Genomic DNA, 25,075 nt, shown 5'->3' on the forward strand with positions numbered 1-25,075 from the left:
GGGTGCTATGTCGCATTAGCAAGACCCCCCAAGCACCAATACAGTGGAACCCCCCCACAAGTGACCCCATTTTGCAAACTACACCCCTCAGGGAATTCATCTAGGGGTATAGTGTACATTTCAAACCCCCAGGGGTTTCACCAATTTTGGTATAACTGGGATGTGAAAATGAAAAAAATACATTTTTTTACACAAAAATGTACTTCTGGCTCAAAATTTTTCATTTTCACAAGGAATGAAGGAGACAAAGCACCCCAAAATCTGTGCCCCCATTTCTCCAGAGTACGGCAATGCCTCACATGTGACCAAAAAATACCAGTTGGGTGCATGGCAGGACTCAGAAGGGAAGGAGTGATTTTTGGATTTTGCAGCAAAGATTTTGGTGGAATGAATGGTGGGTGCTATGTTGCATTAGCAAGACTCCCAAAGCACCAATACAGTGGAACCCCCCCACAAGTCACCCCATTTTGCAAAGTACACCCCTCAGGGAATTCATCTAGGGGTATAGTGTACATTTCAAACCCCCAGGGGTTTCACCAATTTTGGTACAACTGGGATGTGAAAATGGAAAATTACATTTTTTTACACAAACATGCAGTTCTGGCTCAAAATTTTTCATTTTCACAAGGAATGAAGGAGACAAAGCACCCCAAAATCTGTGCCCCAATTTCTCCCGAGTACGGCAATGCCTCACATGTGACCAAAAAATACCAGTTGGGTGCATGGCAGGACTTAGAAGGGAAGGAGTGATTTTTGGATTTTGCAGCTCAGATTCTGGTGGAATTTTGGTGGGTGCTATGTCGCATTAGCAAGACCCCCCAAGCACCAATACAGTGGAACCCCCCCACAAGTGACCCCATTTTGCAAACTACACCCCTCAGGGAATTCATCTAGGGGTATAGTGTACATTTCAAACCCCCAGGGGTTTCACCAATTTTGGTATAACTGGGATGTGAAAATGAAAAAAATACATTTTTTTACACAAAAATGTACTTCTGGCTCAAAATTTTTCATTTTCACAAGGAATGAAGGAGACAAAGCACCCCAAAATCTGTGCCCCCATTTCTCCAGAAAACGGCAATGCCTCACATGTGACCAAAAAATACCAGTTGGGTGCATGGCAGGACTCAGAAGGGAAGGAGTGATTTTTGGATTTTGCAGCACAGATTTTGGTGGAATGAATGGTGGGTGCTATGTTGCATTACCAATACAGTGGAACCCCCCCACAAGTGACCCCATTTTGCAAACTACACCCCTCAGGGAATTCATCTAGGGGTATAGTGTACATTTCAAACCCCCAGGGGTTTCACCAATTTTGGTATAACTGGGATGTGAAAATGAAAAAAATACATTTTTTTACACAAAAATGTACTTCTGGCTCAAAATTTTTCATTTTCACAAGGAATGAAGGAGACAAAGCACCCCAAAATCTGTGCCCCCATTTCTCCAGAGTACGGCAATGCCTCACATGTGACCAAAAAATACCAGTTGGGTGCATGGCAGGACTCAGAAGGGAAGGAGTGATTTTTGGATTTTGCAGCACAGATTTTGGTGGAATGAATGGTGGGTGCTATGTTGCATTACCAATACAGTGGAACCCCCCCCACAAGTGACCCCATTTTGCAAACTACACCCCTCAGGGAATTCATCTAGGGGTATAGTGTACATTTCAAACCCCCAGGGGTTTCACCAATTTTGGTATAACTGGGATGTGAAAATGAAAAAAATACATTTTTTTACACAAAAATGTACTTCTGGCTCAAAATTTTTCATTTTCACAAGGAATAAAGGAGACAAAGCACCCCAAAATCTGTGCCCCCATTTCTCCAGAGTACGGCAATGCCTCACATGTGACCAAAAATACCAGTTTGGTGCATGGCAGGACTCAGAAGGGAAGGAGTGATTTTTGGATTTTGCAGCACAGATTTTGGTGGAATGAATGGTGGGTGCTATGTTGCATTACCAATACAGTGGAACCCCCCCACAAGTGACCCCATTTTGCAAACTACACCCCTCAGGGAATTCATCTAGGGGTATAGTGTACATTTCAAACCCCCAGGGGTTTCATCAATTTTGGTACAACTGGGCAGTGAAAATGAAAAAAATACATTTTTTTACACAAAAATGTACTTCTGGCTCAAAATTTTTCATTTTCACAAGGAATGAAGGAGACAAAGCACCCCAAAATCTGTGCCCCCATTTCTCCAGAGTACGGCAATGCCTCACATGTGACCAAAAAATACCAGTTGGGTGCATGGCAGGACTCAGAAGGGAAGGAGTGATTTTTGGTTTTTGCAGCTCAGATTCTGGTGGAATGAATGGTGGGTGCTATGTGGCATTAGCAAGACCCCCGAAGCACGGTGAAATGATGAACCTAATAATCCATAGATGTGTGGTATATTTTGAAACACTCCTTTATACATAGGCCGGGTTTGTCGGGGCAAGTTTCACAGTGGAAAATAGTTTCCTTTCTTATTCCCTTTTTATAGCAAACTTTGCACCTTTTTTGTGTCCTGCCCTTTCTTGCAGTGGAGGGGATTTCGTTGGGAAAATGCTGCCCTGGTACAATACGGGGGCCAGTACTAAAAGTACTGGGGCCCTCTGCCTGCTGATTCCCAAATGTTAGGCTCTTTATGACTTCCTCTTGAAAGTGCATAAATGTCCCCCTCTGGCCGGTAGAACGGAATAGCACGTAAGCGTTATACAGTGCCATCTGGATGATATACACGGCCAGCTTCTTGTACCAGATATTTGTTTTCCGCAGGGCACTGTACGGCTTCAGTACCTGATCTGAAAGATCCACTCCGCCCATGTACTTATTGTAATCTAGGATACAATTTGGTTTTGAGGTGTGGGTACTGGTACCTCGTACAGGGATGGAGGTGGTACTGTCTCCATGAATTGTTGTCAGTATAAGGACATCCCTCTTGTCCTTATATTTGACCAACAACATATTTTCGGTGCATATTCCCCTGCTTTCACCCCTTCTCATTACTTGGGCAATGTGCGTTTTGGGGAGGCCTCTTTGGTTCTTGCGCACAGTACCGCAAGCTGCTGTACCTCTTGAACCAAGGGCCTTAAACAGGGGGATGCTGGTGTAAAAGTTATCCACATAGAGGTGATAACCCTTATCCAGGAAGGGGTGCATTAAATCCCAGACAATTTTTCCACTAACACCTACGAGGGAGGGGGGGCATTCTGGTGGTTCAATTCTTGAATCCTTCCCTTCATATACCCTAAACTTGTGGGTGTACCCTGTGGTGCTTTCACACAGCTTATACATTTTTATGCCATACCTTGCCCTCTTACTGGGAAGGTACTGGCGGAATTTAACCCTTCCTTTAAAATGTATAAGGGACTCGTCGATACTAATACATTTATCAGGGATGTATAGCTCTGCAAATTTGGCACTGAAATGATCAATGACCGGCCTGACTTTGAATAGCCTGTCAAAGGTGGGATCATCTCTGGGTGGGCACTGTGCATTATCGGTATAATGTATAAATTTATGGATTGCCTCAAAACGAGCCCGGGGCATGGCCATACGGTGAAATGGGGTGCTGTACAGAACATCTGTACTCCAATATTGCCTAATTTGTGGCTTTTTTACTATGCCCATATGTAACACCAGACCCCAAAACGTCATCATCTCTACTGCATCTACAGGGGTCCACCTAGCAAATGATGACGTGGGGTTTTGAGCAATAAACTGCTGGGCATATAAATTAGTTTGGTCCACCATTAAATTTATAAAATCATCAGAGAAAAATAATTTGAAAAAGTCAATTTCTCTGAGACCTGTTGAATCAAATTGGATTCCTGGGATGGCCAAAAACTCAGGAACCTGGGGCTCAAAATTGTCTGGTGGTGGGGTCCATACGAGATCAATTATTGGGGGGGGGGTCTCAGCTGCTCTACGGGGGCGTCTTTGAGGGGGTCCCTCATCATCAGAGGAGGAAGAGGAGCTTAAGACAAATCCTTCAAATTCCCCGCTTGCCTCACTGGCTGTGTCAGAGTCAGAGGCAAGCATGGCATATGCCTCCTCCACCGAATACATTCTCCTGGATGACTGGGACGACATTTGGGATGACATTTGGGATGCCATTTATATTTTTGTGTTACTGGTAGTGAAATGTTTCAACACGTGTATAGTGTAGGGGGGGGTACAAACTTTATTTCAACCCGGGGGGTATGTAGTGTGTAGTGTGTATGTAGTGCAGAAAAAAAAAAAATACAAAAAAAAAAAAATTGAAGGGTTAAAAAAAAAAAAATGTAAGGGGTTAAAAAAAAAATGGAAGGGGTTAAAAAAAAATGGAAGGGGTTAAAAAAAAAAATGGAAGGGGTTAAAAAAAAAATGGAAGGGGTTAAAAAAAAAAAAAAAGGTCCTGCGCCAAAAATTGAGCACAGATGTTGGTCAGTAACGTCCGTCACTGAACAGCGCTCAAAGGCAACAGGAATTTGATCCAAAAAAAAAAAAAATAGATCAACCCTGTGCCGAAAAAGCTGATCAGTGATGTACGTCACTGATCAGCGCACAGTGGCCACAGGACACACACAAAATCACAGTGTGTGTAAAAAAAAAAATGTAAAAAAGACCCCACAGCACTCACAAAAAATAAAAAAAGGTGATCAGTGATGCGACACTGATTACCAGTGAGGGGCAGCAGGTGCACAACCTTTGGTGGTACTGACAGGTATATATATAAAAAAAAAAACCTCTGTACCCCCAAAAAGTTGCTGATCACCTCAGATATAGTGATCAGCACAAAAGGCGGGGGCAGCAGACACAAAATTTAGCACTCTCTATCACTCTCTGTCACTATCTCTCTCTATCTCTCTATCTCTCACTATCTATCACTCTATGACACTGCAGCAGCAGCACTGACAGGTATATCTATATATAAAAAAAAACCTGCGCCCCCAAAAAGTTGCTGATCAGTTAATTTATACTGATCAGCACAAAAGGGGGGGCAGCAGTCAGTTATATAAAAAATATATAGCACAATCTGTCACTATCTCTCTATCTCTCTCTCTCTATCTCTCTCTATCTATCTATAGCTCTATCACACTGCAGCAGCACAAAATATAGCACTAGGCCTCTCTATCTCTCTCTATCTCTCTCTATCTCTTTCAGTTATATAAAAAATATATAGCACAATCTGTCACTATCTCTCTCTCTATCTCTCTCTCTCTATCTCTCTCTATCTCTCTATCTATAGCTCTATCACACTGCAGCAGCACAAAATATAGCACTAGGCCTCTCTATCTCTCTCTATCTCTCTCTATCTCTCTCTCTCTAACTCTCTCTCTATCTAATAAATCGCAGCAGCACAAGATGTCACAGGATGTCACAAGATGTCACAAGCATAAGCAATATCAATGATCAGGTAAGTATTTTGGATGGGTTCTGGTCAGTATAGGCGGCAGCTGGGCACGGTGACCGCACTGCACGCTATTCCAGACCGGAATGGCGTCTGCAGTGCAGTCACCGTTAGTTTAAACCCCCCTCCATGGCTGTGATTGGTCCGTCGGTCCGACGAACCAATCACGGCCTTTGGGGGCGGGAGGGGTGAGGTGGGGTGACACCAGTGTCACCCTTACACCCCGCGGTGATTGGTGCTGTACTTTACAGCACCAATCACCTCCGATCCCGTGTCACCGGCGAACGTTATTCGCCGGTGACACAGAAAACGCTGTGAATGGCTGTTCACAATGAACAGCCAATCACAGCGATCGCCGACGGGGGGGCGGCATCGCCGCCCCCCCTGGGCATGCACGGACATGTCTGCTGTCAGGGACAGCAGACATCGTCCCTCTGTCACTGCGTCTCTAGACGCAGTGACAGTTTTAAGCCATGACGTATATATACGTCAACGGTCGGGAAGTACTTCCCGGCCATGACGTATATATACGTCAAATGTCGTGAAGGGGTTAATCTGCATTCTCTATCTGGTTTTACTCTCAACCAAAACCCCCAGATTATCAGGCAATCTAGTTTGGGGTGTTTTTATATGGCTGTGTGATTGCTAACTGACATCCACTTGCTTCTAACAATAGGAGAATAATAGGAAATGGTTGTTGGTTTTCTGACAATAATCATCGCATTGAGACAGCGATTTGGCAGCAGAGTCTGTCTTTATATGAGACAATTTGAATGGGCTTTTAGGCCTAAATACAATGATGCTTTGCAATTGGTAGTCACATTCGATCCTGTATTTTGGACCACCGAATTGCTGGTGATGTCCAGCGTATTGCAATATGTCAAACACGGATCTTGGTAAATTTAACAGTCAGTGCTGAGCAATTCAATTAACTGACAAAGCTTTGCACATTAAAGAAAGAAGTAATAATGCCACTGTATAGGTCATTTGGACGGCCTCATATAGAATACTGTGTCCAGTTCTCGAGACCATGGGGGGTAAGCAATCCTCTGCCACTACTTCCGACAGGGGAAATAGCAATGGGTGCCAATCGTGGTCCCGACAGTCGGGATCCTGACGGTCATTTACCCAATGTCGGGATCCTGACTGTCCAAACGCCGACAGACAGGTGCCCGACGGCCACCCGCTATTTTCCCTCGTGGGAGTCCACGACCCCCATAGAGGGAGAATAGAATAGGTGGCGAGCGCACCGTGCCTGCAAGGGGCTTTGTTGCACTCACCATGCTGTCTGACTCCGGGCAGTCTGGATCCCGAAGTCGGGCTAATGACTGTCGGGATCCCGACTGTCGGAACCCTATACCACACCCATAGCAATGGGGCCCTAGTCAATGCTGTCTTTACCGACAGCATTGTAGAGGGATCACGAAAGAAAGAGCCCGACTTTAAAAGCTATCAATCCCATTCTGCAGATAATGGCCATGGATTGTTGCGATGCTGGCTGTATATCGACAATCCATGGCCGTTTACGTGGACACACCCCCTTTTTGCAGATCGGCGGCTGGGACATTGAATCCCGCCTGCCGATTTGCTGCCGATTTGCTGTCGGGAGGGATCAACAGTCGTGATCTGGGATTGCATACCCCCCATATCTCCAGAAGGATATAAATACATTAGAGATAGTACAAAGAAGTTACTCTCCCAGAAGGTCTGGGGGACTACCAGACCATGAAAGAGTGGATGGATCTTCCGCATCACGACCAGCTTCCTAGTGGAGTGGGCAGAATAGGGAGAATATAATACCAGGAATCAAGGGTCCATAGGAAAAGGGCGGGCCAATATGCCGTGGTTGCATCTCCTTCCCAAGCTTCTCCTGATTGGTGGGCTGGTGCAGCGATTTATCAGTGCAATGTAAGACCATGGTCGTTGTGTATTTGTTACTTCATCTCTCGCTCTCTCTCTCTCTCTCTCTCTCTCTCTCTCTCTCTCTCTCTCTCTCTCTCTCTCTCTCTCGATATAGATAGATAGATATATATATATAGATATATACATATATCTATATATAGAACGGGAAAGTGGACAGCACTCCGATGTACAAGGATAACCTTGTTCCGGTGCCTTCCAAGGACCTGTTATGGTCCTGATATGCAGTTTGTAGATAGGCGGCACTCGAAGAAATAAGACACAACAGCAGGTATTAGGGATCAAACGGGAATCCAATACATGCAACAGACGGCGGCACTCAGCATAACAAACGGAATCAGGATAGCAGTAATTGCCAACGTTTCGAACCACTTTATTCGGTTCTTCCTCAGGACACTGTCCTGAGGAAGAACCGAATAAAGTGGTTCGAAACGTTGGCAATTACTGCTATCCTGATTCCGTTTGTTATGCTGAGTGCCGCCGTCTGTTGCATATATATATATATATATATATATCTACTCCTCACCTCTATGAGGTCAAGTATCGCCAGTGACCACTAAAGGCCACTCACCATACCAAAGTTTTTTGGGGGGTTTATTTACTAACATGGGAGTTCTGTTTCAGATGGGATGTTGCTATGGGCAGAATCTACTTATTTATTTAGCTCCTTCTAGAAGATAATAGTATCTGATTGGTTACCCATAGCAACATTCCATCTGAAATAGAACTCCCATCTTTTAAATAAACCCCTTTGTGTGCTGAAAGATGTTATGACAGAAAGTGAAAGCACATTTTGCAGGGACACTGATCTGTTTGAAACTTGCTGGATATGGAGAGAGGGAGCCGTGTAGACAGATGTGAGGTAGGAGCAGATGGGAACTGGGGGTGGGGTGTAGAGTTCGTGGGCTAAAAACTGCCACAAGCTCAAAGGGAAAGTACATTGCAGAAGTCGTCATTTTGACGGGCTTCTAACTAATTATATTATATTGTGTACAAATCGGATAATGCGACATTAGAACTTGTCTCATTGGGAAACCAACTACCCGATCTATCTAGGGGTGTAAGTAAATACATTTGAACACCTGATACAAGACTGGCACAATTCTGGTCACTCACCATCAAATGATTCTTCACCCGTTCTCTAATAAAAGTCCATCTAGACTTTATGGGGGAAATTTACTAAAGGAAATTTGTAAAAAATAGGTGTATTTGTATCCAGAAATACACTTATTTTTGACATTTACTATCCCAAAAATACGGCAATTCGTATTCATATTGATAGCACATCAATACTAATACGAATTTCCGTACTTTCGGGATAGTAAATGTCAAAAATGAGTGTATTTCTGGATACAAATACACCTATTTTTTTACAATTTTCCTTTAGTAAATTTCCCCCTATGTCCGCAGATCGCCATATTCGGGCCGCATAGACACGCCTGCGTATGTAGGGTACGCCCAGCGTTTTTATGGGCACGCCAATAAAATGGTGGGTTATTTCCCCTGCTTCCACCCCCTTCCCGCCCCTCCTGGAGTAAATGCCCCGTCGGGTGTAAAAACTCACCGAAGCCGTTCGCTCCCGGGGTTAGCGCATGTGAAATCCCGACCATCGGGGACAAATTTGTCCCGTCACAAACAAGTCTAAATTGGCCCCCGCGTGTGATGTCTCGGCATATACACACAACTACGTCCTACTGTAAATCATCTGGGGCACAATCCTGGCTACCCCTAAACAAGGCTCAAAGTGTGTGATTCATGGGAGAGGGTGTGAACTAGCCAGGAGATTACTATCCCCTGATTGGGGGGAAATCGCTGTTATTGTGAATGTATGTGGCCGTGTTGCTGAGCTCTGCTCTGTCTTTTCAGGCTGGGACTCGGTCAGTGACTGGAAGGACGTTCTCTCCGGTGGTGAGAAGCAGCGTGTAGGAATGGCTCGCATGTTTTATCACAAGTTAGTAAATAAACACAATCTAACACTCTGCCTTCCTTTCAATAGTAATAATTACTAGGACTATATTATACCCCTTTTACACCGCCGCAAAACCCTGGGTCTTTGTCAGGTCAGACCCGGGTCAGCGGCGGTGTAAATGGGACACGCCGTGTCCCTTTACACGGAACTTCTACCCAGGTCCTGACCAGGGTAGAACACGGCTAGCACCTGGGTAGAGGGCGGTGTAAATGGGTAAGCCGGGTCTTCTGACCTGGCTCCCATTAACATAAATGGGGGGCGTGAAACCTGCGGACCGCAGCGTCCGCAGGTTGGATGGGGGGGGGGGCACAGACAGCCTGCGCTGCTGTCTGCTATACTCTGCAGACGGCAGCGGCGGCAGCAGAGGAGGTGAATGGATGCCTGTGTGGCATCTATTCACCTCCCGGACGATGGCTGGGGGGTGTACGGGAGCTGAGGTGTTTGCGGCGGGGATCACACGGTCCCGGAACTTAGAGATGATGACATCTCCAAGCGCCACCTCCGTCTACACTGCGGGTGTGCACCGCAGTGTAAATGGTGTAAATCCCGGATCCGACCCAAATGCCGGGTCGGATCTGGGATTTTTGGTGTAAAAGGGGTATTAGAAATACCTTTCCTTCATAAAATCCAAAATGTTCCTTTTGTGTAATGGGCCCTACACACGTAGTGGCCCTGCTGAGCGATCTGAGAGATGCTAGTTGGCTCAGAACGCTCAGCACACAGGGATGTGTCAGCACTGTGTGCTGATCTGTCAGGACACTGGCTCTGAGCCGAGCTATTAACTTGCTTTATTATCCAACACGCTGGATATCAATCGCCGGAACGATAGCAACATGCGGGGCTACGCAACTCTATCTGAGCGATGTAGTAACATCTGCAGCAGGGATGGGGAACCTTCGGCCTTCCAGCTGTTGTTGAATTACACATCCCAGCATGCTTTGCAACAGTTTTAACATGGCCAAATAGCAAAACTGTAGCAGGGCATGCTGGGATGTGTAGTATAACAACATCTGGAGGGCCAAAGGTTCCCCATCCCTGATCTACAGCTACATGTGTAGCCCGATAAGTGCTGTGCTATCTCTCTTTATGTTCAGAATGTGGTTTTGCCCCTCTGTTCGGTCATATGATCGCCTTGAGATTTACATTTCTGCTTGATCATGCCTCAGTATTGTCTATAAATACCGCTGCCCTAACAGCACTTCATTATACTGCTGGAACCTGCAGCACTTTCGCAGAACAATTCAACAATTGAAGACCTATTATGAGAGGTCAACTACAGCAGTCAGCTGTTGGTGGGATGAGATTTCAGATAAGCCCTCTTGTAACAACCACCATTTGGTTATCTTTGCAGACCAAAATATGCCCTGTTGGATGAGTGCACAAGCGCTGTAAGCATTGATGTGGAGGGCAAGATCTTCCAAGCTGCAAAGGATGCTGGGATTGCACTGCTGTCCATCACTCACAGGCCCTCTCTATGGTAAGAATCTTCTTGAATAAATTGGTAACCCCAGTAGCTGCAAGCTGATTATTTACGGGTGGAGTGTATTAAGTCAAATAGTCATGTGTGGTATATTAGGTCGACTGTGTCAACATGCACAAGGTCAACACGGGCAAAATGTTGACACATAAATGGTCAAAATGAGAAAATGTGTAGTGTCTTGAGCGCTATTACTCCCAGCGTGGTTAAATAAATCAAGTACACAAATACAATATAAAAGTGTGTGTGTATGTATGTGTATATATCCTGACGAAATTCTACAATGAATGAAACGTTGCTATACTAAGGGGGATATTCAATCTCCGGCGAGCACCTCCCATCGGGCCCTATTCAATGCTGTCTTCCCCGACAGCATTGAGCAGGGTATCTCGGCAGAACGAGCCCGACATCACTAGCTGTCGGGCTCGTTCTGCCGAGAACAGCCGGGAAGTGACGAGCTGCCAGCTGCAGCTCGCCTCTTCCCGGCTGCAACTCGCGGCCACGCCCCCTTTTTGCTCCCCGGCAGGCGGGACATTGAATCCCGCCTGCGTGTTCTCGGTCGAGCTGACCAAGAACGGGACTGGGTCATGGCGGTCGAGCAAGCTCGACTGCCGTGACCCTGACATTGGATACCCCCCTTAGCCTGTTTGACTGGAATTGTCTTTATTCGCACCGAGTGCCGCACATTGTGTTATATATATACTTGCTCTTTGGATGTTGGAGAGTACACAGGTTCAGGCTACACTAAGGGGAATTCTTTCTCCACCCCAAAAATTAGGAAGTGATTATTTATCACCTTTTTGGAGGCCGAAAATTAAAACCATATACCAGCTTATTTACTTCCCCAATTGAAACCTGGGAGTAAACTAAGGGATCACACATTGAAGGTTTAAATTGAAGATTCTGCCTTTATTGGCCATCCTTGTCTACCTAATTTTCATTCACTGACCTTTGAGCATCATGTCCCCATGAATATCCAGTAGTGTATGGGACCACTTTTTTCATAATTGGTCCAGTTCTATTTTAAAAAGAAAGAAAATAAGAAAAAGTTCTTTAATTAAGGATCAAAAAACAGTAACTACTTTCAGTACACTTTGAAAATACAGTGTGAATAAAAATTATCCCTACTATTCTACAAGCTAAAAACAACTTTAATTCAATTAAGATTCATACTATAAGTATCAATCCCCTGATGAAGTCTCATAAAGAGACGAAACGCGTCGGGTACTTGGTATGATCCTGATTCAAAGAGAATACTCCTTTTCCAAGAGCACTTGCATTTTATGTGTTTTATAAATAAATGTTTTATACTTAATGAGAAGTCTTGGATAATAATATTTTTTTTTTTTTTTACATTGATTGGAAAGACATAACATATTATATTGTCTAATCACTGAAGGGCGCCTAAATAACACTATTGGGTTGTGTATTGGATTGTATAGGATCCCTCTAGTAGGGGGTCTAGTGTTATTGGCGACCGCCTGTAGTCTAGCGCAAATTGTTAGTGATATTGTTTGGTTGGATATATATATATATATATATATATATATATATAACATAACATAACATAACATAACATAACGCTGAATAATCGGTAAATATACAGGTTTTGATGTCTTTTTAATGGTCTGTCTTATCCCTGTGGAAATGTATTGCTGGCATTCCGGCTGGTGCAGGTAAAGCAGATCTTTAATCAGTGGTTAGTAGGCTGAGTCTTAAAAGTACACTAATATACTGTATGGAAGAAGTATATAAATGGAAGTTATCCCGGCAGAGTACTCACAGTAGCAGTGGACATTGAGATTGGATGAAGCACGGTGATCCTTGAGAGTGTAAAAAACTGCTGGCGGCACTTAGATCTTACGTGTGCCCAGAGCCGTGTTGTTGAAGATGTTGGCTGGGGCAATCCAGCCGGGTGCTGGATGACTGACCGGCAGTTGGGATTCCGACAGTGATTACACCGATGTCGGAAACCCGACTGCTAAAACCCCGACAGACGCGCAGCGTCTATTCTCCCTCGTGGGGATCCACAAACCCCCCCCTTCCCCCCCATACAGGGAGAATAGAATAGGTAGCGAGCCCGCAAGGGGCTTTGTTGTGCTCACCCCGCTGTCAGTCCTGGCAGTCGGGATTCTGACATCGAGCTAAAGACTGTCGGAATCCCGACTGTCGATGTGTTATACCACACCCATCCAGCCCGCCCTACCACGCAGGGGAGCCTTACTATTAGCTGTGTCCGCATCTCAGGTCCAGCTGGTGTCTCCAAGTCGGAAGGGCCGCTACTATTGGGCGAACTTGTGGAGATGCTGCATCTAAAGGGGCATACACACGGAGTGATTTTGTGCTATTTTCTAAGCAAACTGACAAGATTGATTAGAAAGTAAGCACAGATCTCTCCGTGTGTATGCCCTGAGTGATTATCTCCTGCTAACTAAATCAGTGCATGCAGTCAAAATCTAGTCAAATTGCTTAGCAAGTGACTGCAAATCTCTCTGTGTGTACAGAATAAGAGATACTGATCGCAATCTCTCATTCTGAACCACTACCCGGCTTTTTTTTGCTTAAGCAAAATTGCTTAGCTCAAATCTCCTGCATGTGTATGTGCTCCTCATGGGAGATCTGGACACCAGGAAATCGTCTACCCTAAATAGCTTAGCTAATTTGCTTAGCACACATCTCTACATGTGTATGCCCCATAACAATGCACTCTCGTGGTGAGACGCTGGTATATACAGTATCAGTGTACTGCGGGGAAATTGTAGACATTTTTTAAGGTTTTTAGATCTGTTAAGGGACCCAAATCCAGGCAAAAGGGGATGACTTCAACGTGTTTCGTCCTCTAAGGAGGGCTTTTCAAGACTAAAAACCAAGTGGTCTGTCTCCTTCTCTTGTAGCACTTCTTAATTAGAGAACCCTGGACAGCAGTATCTAGCCTGTCAATTGGGATACAGTCACTAGGTTGACATGCAGGAAGGTCGACAGGGTCATTAGGCCGACACAAGTATAAGCTAGCATGTGCCGACAGGCCTTACTTTTTTGCCCTACCATCCATTAGGGTGCGGTAGTAGAATAAAATAGTGTGCCAAGCTTAGCGAGGCACTGTGCCTGAAGCATGGCGAGTGCACGTAGTGCTACATTTCAGTGACCATGTTGGCTGTGTCGACCTTCCCCCTGTCGACATAATGTTTGTGTCAACCTAATGACCTTGTCGACCTTCAGTCATGTCGACCTAGTTGGTGTCTATTCAATCATCCATACCCTGTCAATTATGTCTGTGGGGTAGCTCTGAGAGAGAGTTTTTTTTCTTAAGAGAAAAAAACAAAGTAGCTGATACATACATATATTGTGTATATCCTTGACGGTTATTTATATATAGATGTCTAGTGTCTGTGTGACTCCTAAACACTGCCATCTGTTGGCAGCAAGTGAAACTACATCTACTAGCTTTTAAAGCAATTGCTTGCTAGTAATATATACAATAAAATAGAAGTAAATGGTACTCTTTACCTAGCACGACGCCCACGATTTTGATCGTGGGCATCGCAGGTAAAAAAATCGCGGGCATCACGGGCATTGAATGCACTAAAAATCGGGTGCGATGCGACCGACGCGATGCCCGCGATTTCCCATAGGGAACAATGTTAAATGTCTCAATTGACCCGATTTTCCTGTTCAATGCCTCAATTGACCCGATTTTCCATAGTAAACAATGTTAAATGGCCCACAGAGGCCAAATAGCCACCCTGAAGTGTGAAATGGCCCCCACAATTGTTAACGCCACCCCACGATCAACGTGAAACCGAAGCGTGGCGAGCGCGGCGGTACGCGTCCTACGACCTTTTCATACACCCACTATCCACGTCGGCGTGGAGTTGAGAGTCCGAGGGGACGCGGATACCTTCACAGGTAAACGAGTCCCTTCGTGGGCTTCACAGGTATCCGCGTCCCCTCGCCACGCTTCGGGCGCGGTGGCTCGCTGCGCTCGCCACACTATTCTATTCTCAACTCCACACCGACGTGGATAGTGGGTATGAAAAGGTCGTAGGACGCGTACCGCCGCCCCACGCGGGCTCGCTGCGCTCGCCACGCTTCGGGTTCACGTTGATCGTAGGGTGGCGTTAACAATTGTGGGGGCCATTTCACACTTCAGGGTGCCTATTTGGCCTCTGTGGGCCATTTAACATTGTTTCCTATGGAAAAATCGGGTCAATTGAGGCATTGAACAGGAAAATCGGGTCAATTGAGACATTTAACATCGTTCCCTATGGGAAATCGCGGGCATCGCGTCGGTCGCATCGCACCCGATTTTTTTGTGCATTCAATGCCCGCGATGGGTGCCGTGCTAGGTAAAGAGTACCTAAAGCATTAAAAAAGAATTCAGGGGTAGATTTATTAAGCTTGGTGAAGTGATAAACTTTCTTATCACCGGCCAATCAGCTCCTACCTGTGAAGTTACAGGCTTGGTTTGAAACATGACAGGTAGGAGCTGATTGGCCAGTGATAAAAACCAGACAGTTTATCACTTCACCGAGCTTAATAAATCTACCCCTCAATTACAAAAAAAGGGGGGTGAGCACACACCATATAATATTTACACTGTCAGTTTATCTGTTTTTAACTCTATAATATGTATTATGCACATATAATATGTATCTAAAAATTTTACAATTTAATAATAAAGATTGTGATGAAAATAATAGATAATAAAAAATAAACAAAAAATATATAACTGGAAAATAATTTATTTCATGAGAGCGCGCACTATATAATTTGTGAAAACAAGCCATCTCTCCTTATATCTGTGTATTCTTCTTATTATATTATTCTTACTTTTTATTCACCACACCAATCGCAGTGATCTTAACCCATATATATACAGTAAATGTTCAACATGAGTTTTTTATGTTTTTTTGTTGTCAGTTTGTACAGTTGAGCCCATGGACCCTAATGCTGCTTTCAGACCGCATAACTGGCTTTGACCCTGTATTTGGAAACGTTTCCAAAAACGGGTCTGCCAGATAAAACCCCTTTCACACCGCAGCACTTAAACGGTATATTACCGTTTAAGTGCCGATTTTTTGACACTGGCAGACCCGTTTTTGGAAACTTTCCAAATACAGGGTCAAAGCCAGTGCAGCCTTCAGCCCTCCCCTCCGTGCAGCTCCCCCCCCCCCTCGCGTGTCGACCGAGAGCATGTCGACGCCCCCCCGCGCATGTCGACGCCCCCCGCGCGTGTCGACGCCCCCCCCACCCCACCCCGCGTGTCGGCGCCCCCCCCCCCCCCGTGTCGACTTACCCCGTGCCGGTACCTCCGTTGTGGACTGCAGCTCAGTATGCTCGGAAAGCACTTATGAAAAAAGTGTCTTCCAGAAAATGGCTGCCCCATAGGAAACCCTGTTTAAAAAAACTGTCTTCCGTATGGGGGGCAGCCATTTTCTGAAAGACACTTTTTTCATAAGTGCTTTCCGAGCATACTGAGCTGCAGTGCCGGGAACCACAACGGAGATACCTGCACGGGGTAAGTCGACACGGGGGGGGCGCCGACACGCGCGGGGGGGTCGACACGCGGGGGCCGTCGACACGCGCGCGGGGGGTGTCGACACGCGCGCGGGGGGTGTCGACACGCGCGCGGGGGGTGTCGACACGCGCGCGGGGGGTGTCGACACGCGCGCGGGGGGTGTCGACACGCGCGGGGGGGGCTCCAGTGCTGTGAATACTTAATGAGCGCTCATTAAGTATTCACTGTGCTGAATTTAGGACCCAGCTCATTGGCTGGGTCCTAAATACCGTTTCTGAGCCGATTTTTGCGCTAAAATACCGGTTCAGAAACGGGTAGGACACTGCATTTTAACCGGTTAGAAAAAACGGCATTTTCTAACCGGTTAAGTGGGACTGGACCTTTCAGACCGCACACATTACCGTTTTAAAACGGTAAAAAAACGGCAATTTACCGTTTTAAAAGTGCGGTCTGAAAGGGGCATAAATGAGTGTATTGCATAGCATCACATGACTCGCTTTGTTCGCCATGCCTCCGGTCACCGTTCCTAATCGTAGTATGAACATTTTCAATTCATTTGGGAAAAAAAGAAAATCTGACCTTTTTTATGTGTTGAATTATTGGTGGTGTTTGACTATTGACCTATAATCCGGATCTCAATAGTCAGATTTGTGCATACAGGATATGTGCTAATGTCTCCATAATCTGTAGTGATGTCATCATGCTCTGACCTGCCCCGTTCAGGCAAAATGATCATCAATGCCCCTCCCCCATATATGTGTATGATAAGTGGTATGGCAGTAGGGAATTCATGAATAGTTTAGAGTAGGTTGAAGTTAGCAGTGGCGGATATAATTATTATAATGCACAACAGTTGACAGTGTCCACTGTGGGTACCATAAATAGTTGAGTTATCAGTGTTTACTAGTGTGCTCTTTATTGTTTGCTGTTGGATTAATCCAACACAAATTTGGTTTTCATATAATTATGTATGCCTCACAGCGCTGAGGTCATGGGTTTGTTTCCCACCATGGCTCTAACTGTGCGGAGTTTGTATATTCTCCCCGTACTTGCGTGGGTTTCCTCCGGGTATTTCCTCCAAAAATATACTGGTAGGTTAATTGGCGCCCAACAAAAATTTAACCCTAGAATGTCTCTGCGTGTGTATATGTGGTAGGGAATATAGATTGTAAGCTCCACTGGGGCAGGGTCTGATGTGAATGTTCAAATATTCTCTGTAAAGCGTTGCGGAATCTGTGTGCGCTATATAAGAAACTTTTAATAAATAAATATGATACTAGTATTCTGGACCTTTAATACAACTGGTTGCTAGATTTAGATTTTCCATAGATTCTTCTTATTTTTTTTTATTCTTCCCCCTCTCCTTTTCTTCTCCCCCATCTCCCTTTTACTCCATTCTGTGTAATGTTATTTCCCTTTTCTTAGCATCTCCCCTGTTCTTCCCTCTTTCTTCCCATTACTATCCTCCCCCCACCCACATCCCCTTTCTTCACCTTTCTTCACCTTTTTTTCCTCATATCCCCCATACTCTACCCATTTTTCCCCTGGCCTCCCCCCTGTCTTTCCTCTTTTTGAATGTTTTGGAGTGTGTGAAGGAGGAGAGGGTGGTCCACAGTGTCAAAGGCAGCAGAGAGGTCCAGAAGGATAAGGAGAGAGCAGTGGCCCCTAGATTTGTGGTGACTTTCACCAGGGTGGTCTCATTGGAGTGGAACGGGCGAAAGCCAGATTGAAGGGGATCGAGGATGGAGTGGTCAGAGAGGTAGCTGGTGAGATACCTGTAAACCAGCCGTTTGCGAATGGGAGAAGAGAGATACGGTGGTAGCTTGTGTGTGATAAAGGGTCCAAGTTTGTTTTTTTAAGAATAGGTGAGACCAGAGCATGTTTGAACAGAGAGGGGAAAATACCAGTAGAAAGGGATAGGTTAAAGAGGTGAGCAAGGTGGGAGCAGCCAGTGGGGAGGAGGGAACGGCGGAGATGGAAGCGGAGGGGATCCATGGGGACAGGTAGAGGGGGGAGAGGATGAGAGGTTGCATCTTATGCGCAGTCTAATATTTCCGATGCTGGACCTCCCGATCCTATAGAAGAATATACACTCTGAGTGATTTCTACCTTGGTGTGTACAAAAGTCACAGGGTTAATCCAATCAGCCAAGTGAGGTGTATAGTGGGTACCCAGCCTTATATGAAGGAGAGGGGATCATCCCTGATTTATGTCAAAGTTGGCCTGGAAGTGCGTTTGAAAGTGGCGAACATTGTTGTAGCATTGCTGATTATTATTGCGGAATGGGAGGACAATGATAGCCATACACAGAACTACTAAATAGAATGGAAACTTGAAAATGGTAGCCCAGGGGCATTTTAAGAATTAAGGGGTCCCATGTATAAGAAATATTAGCTTGTGCCAAAGCCCCACCAGAGATATAGTGTGGAGATATGGTGTGGACACCTGTGTAGACGTTAGTAAATACTCTGGCAACCCTTTTTTTTTTTTTTTTTTTTAAAGCGGGTGGGGATTATTAGATAGACTGTGTTGAGACAGACAGTCTATAGGTCGACCACTATTGGTCGGGACATGAAATAGGTGGACTTGAGTTTTTCCCCAAAACTTGTGTCAATGACCACATAGACCCCCAATTAATGTACCGCGTATCCTCGCGTGGCTCACTTTGCTCGACCATTTTGTTGCAGAAGCAGTGGGATAAGTTTATTAAGATGGGAATTCTATTCTGTTTTATTCAAAATGTGATGTTGCCCATAACAACCACACATTTATGTATCCTGTTTTAGAAGGTGCTAAATAAAGCTGTAAAATCTGATTGGTTGCTACGCTATGGACAACATCCCATCTTCAATAGAACGCCCATCTTAACAAATTTACCCCAGTGAGCGCCCCAGAACCTGCTGCCAGTTCGGAAGATCGCAAATACCCTGGCACTGATTGCAATCTTTTGAGCTTGGACCAGTGGCAATATCTCAGAAGGAATGCCAGAAATAATGCCAGTGGCCACTCTGTGAGTCCTAGCAGGGTTGTGGCATGGGACTGTCTTTATTAAAAGGCCTCTAATATTATTATTATAATTAGCAGTTTCTTATATAGCGCAGCAGATTCCATTGTGCTTTACAACTGTAGACTGTGATAGAAGAAACTGGGTAACCACAGACAGGCTTGTAGGTAGGAGGGCCCTGCTGCAAGCTTACAATCACGATGCAACCACAATAGGCATGCCACTGCCCAGCACCCTTGTGTGTTGTTGAAATATTGTTTAAATCATTTTTTTATTCCTGTGGAGCTGGAGAATGCCTGTGCAGGAGAGGGCCCATCTCACTGGGCAAGATGCACCTTTAGTATTATGTAGTAAATGGGCAGAACTATAGCTGTTACCAGGTAATGGCGGTGTCCGGGCTTGGCAATGCCCACTCATCAACTTCACAGGTCCCCCCGCACATGCTCTAAAGATGTAACATGCATGCACTGAAACAGTGTTAAGGTCCATACACACTGGGCGACTATGCCCAGCATGTATGGACAGCGATGACCGCTCAGTTTCCCCCTGCCCGGCACCGACGGAGGGGGGGAGGATGACGTTGCATAGTGGAGCACCTTGCAAAGCCGTCCTGAAAGCCGCTCATCTGCTGGTATAACCCGCTTTCCCAGCGATGTTGCGGGAGCGCACAGCAGCGCTCATCACCGGGCCATACACGCTTTGAGCTGCTGTTTTGAGAGACTTTCAGCTCAAAGTTGCCCAGTGTGTATGGTCCTGGTTATAAATGATATAAATATATGGTCATAGTTCTCTCGAAAGAGTCCCAGTTACAGAAACTGGGACTGTTCTTGTTAACCTGGGACACATAAGGCCTGTCAACTCGCTCTCTCGCCTAATAAATTCTGGGCCGTTTGACCTCTACTTGATGAGGAAATAATGGTCATTCATATGCATAAATCAGGATTCTGTCCTCACAAATTCCTGCTCTAGGATTTCAGGACCTCGGAGTTCTATGCGCGGGTTAGCAGTTCATGCAGCAAAGGGGTTAATCAGCATTGCCTGAGTGAGGGCACTATGGTCAGTCGCAGTTATTTGACCTCCAGCTGCCCTTTTGTGCCCAACTTCTGTCCCCCTCTATCGTCAATGATGGGTAACTTGGATAGCTTCCAGCCTTGGCCCCCATGTCGGGAACACTGGCTGAATGGAGCCTTGTTCTTTCCTCCTCTGTAGTCCGCACAGTGACATTCAGCACAGAGACAAGGCCACATTACATGGGGGAGATGAGAACGTTACACCGCTCTGCTTCCTCTCCGCTCCCATTCAGTCAGTAGCTGGCATGTACTGTCCTGCCGCCTCTGCAGTTACATGATAGTGACATTTACATTGTTCTGTTATAGGAAGCTAGAACAAGCCACTTGTAACATTCTGTCTATGTCATAGTTAATGAAGGCTGTATGGACCAGGCAGACAAGCTGTATAAGGGTTACAGCTTGCACCATTGAAATGTAGCCAATCGCTTTGTTCCATAACTGTAATTGAAGCCTATCAATGACACGTTATATAATGGCCTGCAGGTTTAAGAATGACTGAGATTCTTGATATCCTGTGAATTAAACCTTTGCAAATATAAGCCTGTTGGAGGAGTCTGTCTGTTTAATGTTATCTGATTGGCTAGGGTGTCATGTGTTTCTTGTGCAACAATTTGCAGCGCTTGCCATAACCCAGCTCCCAGCTGCGCGGCAGATCACTACAGGTTGAGTATCCCTTATCCAAAATGCTCGGGACCAGAAGAATTGTGGATAACTGATTATTCCGGATTTCTGAATATTTTTATATTTCAATTAGATATCTTGCATTATGTTCAGACACATGAAATACACACAAATATATTTTTTTGTGTACTATCAGCAGGGCTATTTTTCAGCAGGCTCCAGCAGGAACTGAGGCCCTTATTCTAGTTCACTCTTTCTGACAATCTTTCTTAGATGGACAAAACCATCTGCAGGGGGGCAGATTTAAAATGTGCAGAGAGAATTAGATTTGGGTGAGTCATTTTGTTTCTGTGCAGGGTAAATACTGGCTGCTTTATTTTTACACTGCAATATAGATCTCACTTTGGAGTAAAACCCCACCCAAATCTAATTATATCAGCACAAGTAACATCTGCCCCACCTGCAGTGCACATGGTTTTGTCCATCTAAGAAGGATTTTGTCAGAGAGAGTGAACTAGAATAAGGGCCTCAGTTCCTGCTGGAGCCTGCTGAAAAATAGCCCTGACTATCAGGCACTGAATTTGAATGCCAAGCAATCATTTTCTTGCACATATTTAGTGCCAGTTGCATATCATCTCCTCAGTAGTGCCAGTTACACATGTCCCAGTAGTGCTTTGAGCAAATAATAATAATTATATATATATATATATATATATATATATATATATATATATATATATATATATATATATATATACTGCTCCAAATCTGCCGGCACTCGAATCCAGAAGAGACAACTTGCTCCAGGTGCCAGAGAATAATACACATACATCCAAATATCCCCGCAGGGAAAAAACGGCACTCAGGAGACAAACAGCTTGGTGACGTAGCTTATATTAAAGCATAGAGGACGTTTCGGGGTATGAGCCCCTTCATCAGCTCTTACCTACAGGGTAAGCTGTAGGTAAGAGCTGATGAAGGGGCTCATACCCCGAAACGTCCTCTATGCTTTAATATAAGCTACGTCACCAAGCTGTTTGTCTCCTGAGTGCCGTTCTTTCCCTGTGGGGATATTTGGATATATATATATATATATATATATATATATATATAAATATGAAGAAACCGGCACTCCAGCAATAAAATGAGATATCTGACCGGGGTGCTGCAGGTAGAGGAAATGCAAGGGGGATGGCGTAGCAGCACTCCACGGATTTGAATAAGAAGACTCCAGACACTGGTAACAGTCAACGTTTCGGAATTTACTTCCGTTCTCAAGACAAACCAAATGCATACTAAACAATGAACAACATAAATACCGTGCACTGTGTGAAGATCATCCAATCCCACCGCCAGCTTCCAGGGTGTCAGCTCCCTTCTCCCAGCCATTTCCGGGTCCGTCAGGCCTGCGTGCTGATGTCATCAGCCTGCGTCGTGCTCATTCCCTGGTTGCCTGGGAAACGCCTCACGCCAGCCCGTGTTGTTAGTCACACAGAGCCGGCATCCACGATCAGAATATCTATGTCTCCAAAGCGCCGCTATGGGACCTCCACCGGGCTGTGTGTAGCGCTCGCTGGCGTCAAGGAAAGAGTGCACTGAACAAAGTGCACTTCATAAGCACACTGGTCACGGAGCACACGTAGATGGCATCCGGTTGCTAGGCAACCCGCTAGAAGCTGTCTGGAACGGAAAGGAGACAAAACAGTAAATAAGTGAAAAAATGAAAAAAATAAACATAAGTGCATAAAACCAACAGTTAACAGTATCAGTGTAGAGAGCTGACATAACGTTACAGATCAGGAGGCCAGAATCAGGGGAATTAGAGAAAAATATTAAATGGCATGTGTTCATTCAGTCCCTTGGGACTTAAGGTTTGAAGCCGAAAGATCCAATAAGTTTCTAATTTGAGCAATTTAAGAGCCCTATCACCGCCCCTAATGTCCAGTGGCACGTGATCAATGATCACATATTTCAGATTGGCCAGAGAGTGTTTGGCAGCCACAAAATGCCGAGCTACCGGCTGATCATTTTCTTTGTTATTGAGTGCAGCCTTTATGGCGGATCGGTGAGCCGCTATCCGTTCCCTGAAGGTTCGGATTGTTTTCCCCACGTAGCATAGACCACAGGGACATGTGATCATATATACTACGTGGGTACTTAAGCAAGTGACAGCATGCTTAATGGGTATCTGATGTCCCAGGTGAGGGTGGGAAAAAGATTTGGTGGTTCGCATCCCACTGCAAGTGGTGCATCCCACACATCTTGTACACCCCCCGGGTTTGCGTTGTGTGTTTGGTGGTAATCGAAGGGAAATGTCCGACCTCACGATCCAGTCGCGAAGATTACGGCCGCGTTTGTAGCATGCCATGGGGGTCTTGTTCTTCAGTACTCGAAGATCCTTGTCAGTCTGTATGACCGGCCATAGAAGCTTGGTGTTTTGAGAGATAACATCATCGGCGTGGTTATATTCTCGCACCCATCCGAACCTATCATCGAGGTTTTTCTTGGGCCCTGATTTCTGAAGCAATTGGCTCCGGGAGAGGTTGTTGACTTTATTTCTAGCATGTGTAAGCGTCTGAGCAGAATATCCTCTATCTGAGAATCTTTTGACCATGCGGTCAAGATTGGAGGAGAGTTGGTCGTCTCTGCTGGTAATTCTTTTCACCCGGATTAATTGAGAAAAGGGTAAGCCTTTTTTGAGTGCGGGTGGATGGTGGCTCTGGGCACTCAATAGGGTGTTTCGATCGGTGGGTTTGGAGAAGGGGGATGTCTCTAATTTCCCATTGAGTATAGAAATTTCAACATCAAGGTAGTGGATGGTCGTCTGACTCAACTCGTAAGTAAATTTAATTGGACAGTCCCTCAGATTGATTTCTTTCACCATATCTTCAAACGCATTCCGGGTACCTGTCCAAAACAGGTCCTGTTTTGGACAGGTACCCGGAATGCGTTTGAAGATATGGTGAAAGAAATCAATCTGAGGGACTGTCCAATTAAATTTACTTACGAGTTGAGTCAGACGACCATCCACTACCTTGATGTTGAAATTTCTATACTCAATGGGAAATTAGAGACATCCCCCTTCTCCAAACCCACCGATCGAAACACCCTATTGAGTGCCCAGAGCCACCATCCACCCGCACTCAAAAAAGGCTTACCCTTTTCTCAATTAATCCGGGTGAAAAGAATTACCAGCAGAGACGACCAACTCTCCTCCAATCTTGACCGCATGGTCAAAAGATTCTCAGATAGAGGATATTCTGCTCAGACGCTTACACATGCTAGAAATAAAGTCAACAACCTCTCCCGGAGCCAATTGCTTCAGAAATCAGGGCCCAAGAAAAACCTCGATGATAGGTTCGGATGGGTGCGAGAATATAACCACGCCGATGATGTTATCTCTCAAAACACCAAGCTTCTATGGCCGGTCATACAGACTGACAAGGATCTTCGAGTACTGAAGAACAAGACCCCCATGGCATGCTACAAACGCGGCCGTAATCTTCGCGACTGGATCGTGAGGTCGGACATTTCCCTTCGATTACCACCAAACACACAACGCAAACCCGGGGGGTGTACAAGATGTGTGGGATGCACCACTTGCAGTGGGATGCGAACCACCAAATCTTTTTCCCACCCTCACCTGGGACATCAGATACCCATTAAGCATGCTGTCACTTGCTTAAGTACCCACGTAGTATATATGATCACATGTCCCTGTGGTCTATGCTACGTGGGGAAAACAATCCGAACCTTCAGGGAACGGATAGCGGCTCACCGATCCGCCATAAAGGCTGCACTCAATAACAAAGAAAATGATCAGCCGGTAGCTCGGCATTTTGTGGCTGCCAAACACTCTCTGGCCAATCTGAAATATGTGATCATTGATCACGTGCCACTGGACATTAGGGGCGGTGATAGGGCTCTTAAATTGCTCAAATTAGAAACTTATTGGATCTTTCGGCTTCAAACCTTAAGTCCCAAGGGACTGAATGAACACATGCCATTTAATATTTTTCTCTAATTCCCCTGATTCTGGCCTCCTGATCTGTAACGTTATGTCAGCTCTCTACACTGATACTGTTAACTGTTGGTTTTATGCACTTATGTTTATT

At 45.3% G+C, this 25,075-nt stretch overlaps 1 protein-coding gene and 1 long non-coding RNA gene across 3 annotated transcripts in view; both read left to right on the forward strand.

Moving 5' to 3' along the window:
- LOC146035413 (ATP-binding cassette sub-family D member 1-like) overlaps positions 1-25,075 on the forward strand; it is an 84,435-nt gene that overhangs the window by 47,815 nt on the left and 11,545 nt on the right. For both annotated transcript variants that reach the window (XR_014460645.1, XM_083158835.1), the window contains exons 8-9: positions 9,168-9,252; positions 10,622-10,747. Coding sequence is in view for 1 of the 2 variants with exons in the window: in XM_083158835.1 (XP_083014961.1) it covers positions 9,168-9,252; positions 10,622-10,747 (211 nt within the window). In the remaining variant the exon portion in view is untranslated. The remainder of the gene's footprint in view (positions 1-9,167; positions 9,253-10,621; positions 10,748-25,075) is intronic.
- Positions 11,470-12,068, forward strand: LOC146036569 (uncharacterized). The gene is made up of 2 exons (XR_014460858.1): positions 11,470-11,634; positions 11,913-12,068. It is a non-coding gene; the product is annotated as an uncharacterized LOC146036569 (long non-coding RNA).

Source organism: Crinia signifera, chromosome 9 (assembly GCF_055691185.1).
Source record: "Crinia signifera chromosome 9, ASM5569118v1, whole genome shotgun sequence".
In the NCBI taxonomy this organism is placed as follows: domain Eukaryota; kingdom Metazoa; phylum Chordata; class Amphibia; order Anura; family Myobatrachidae; genus Crinia; species Crinia signifera.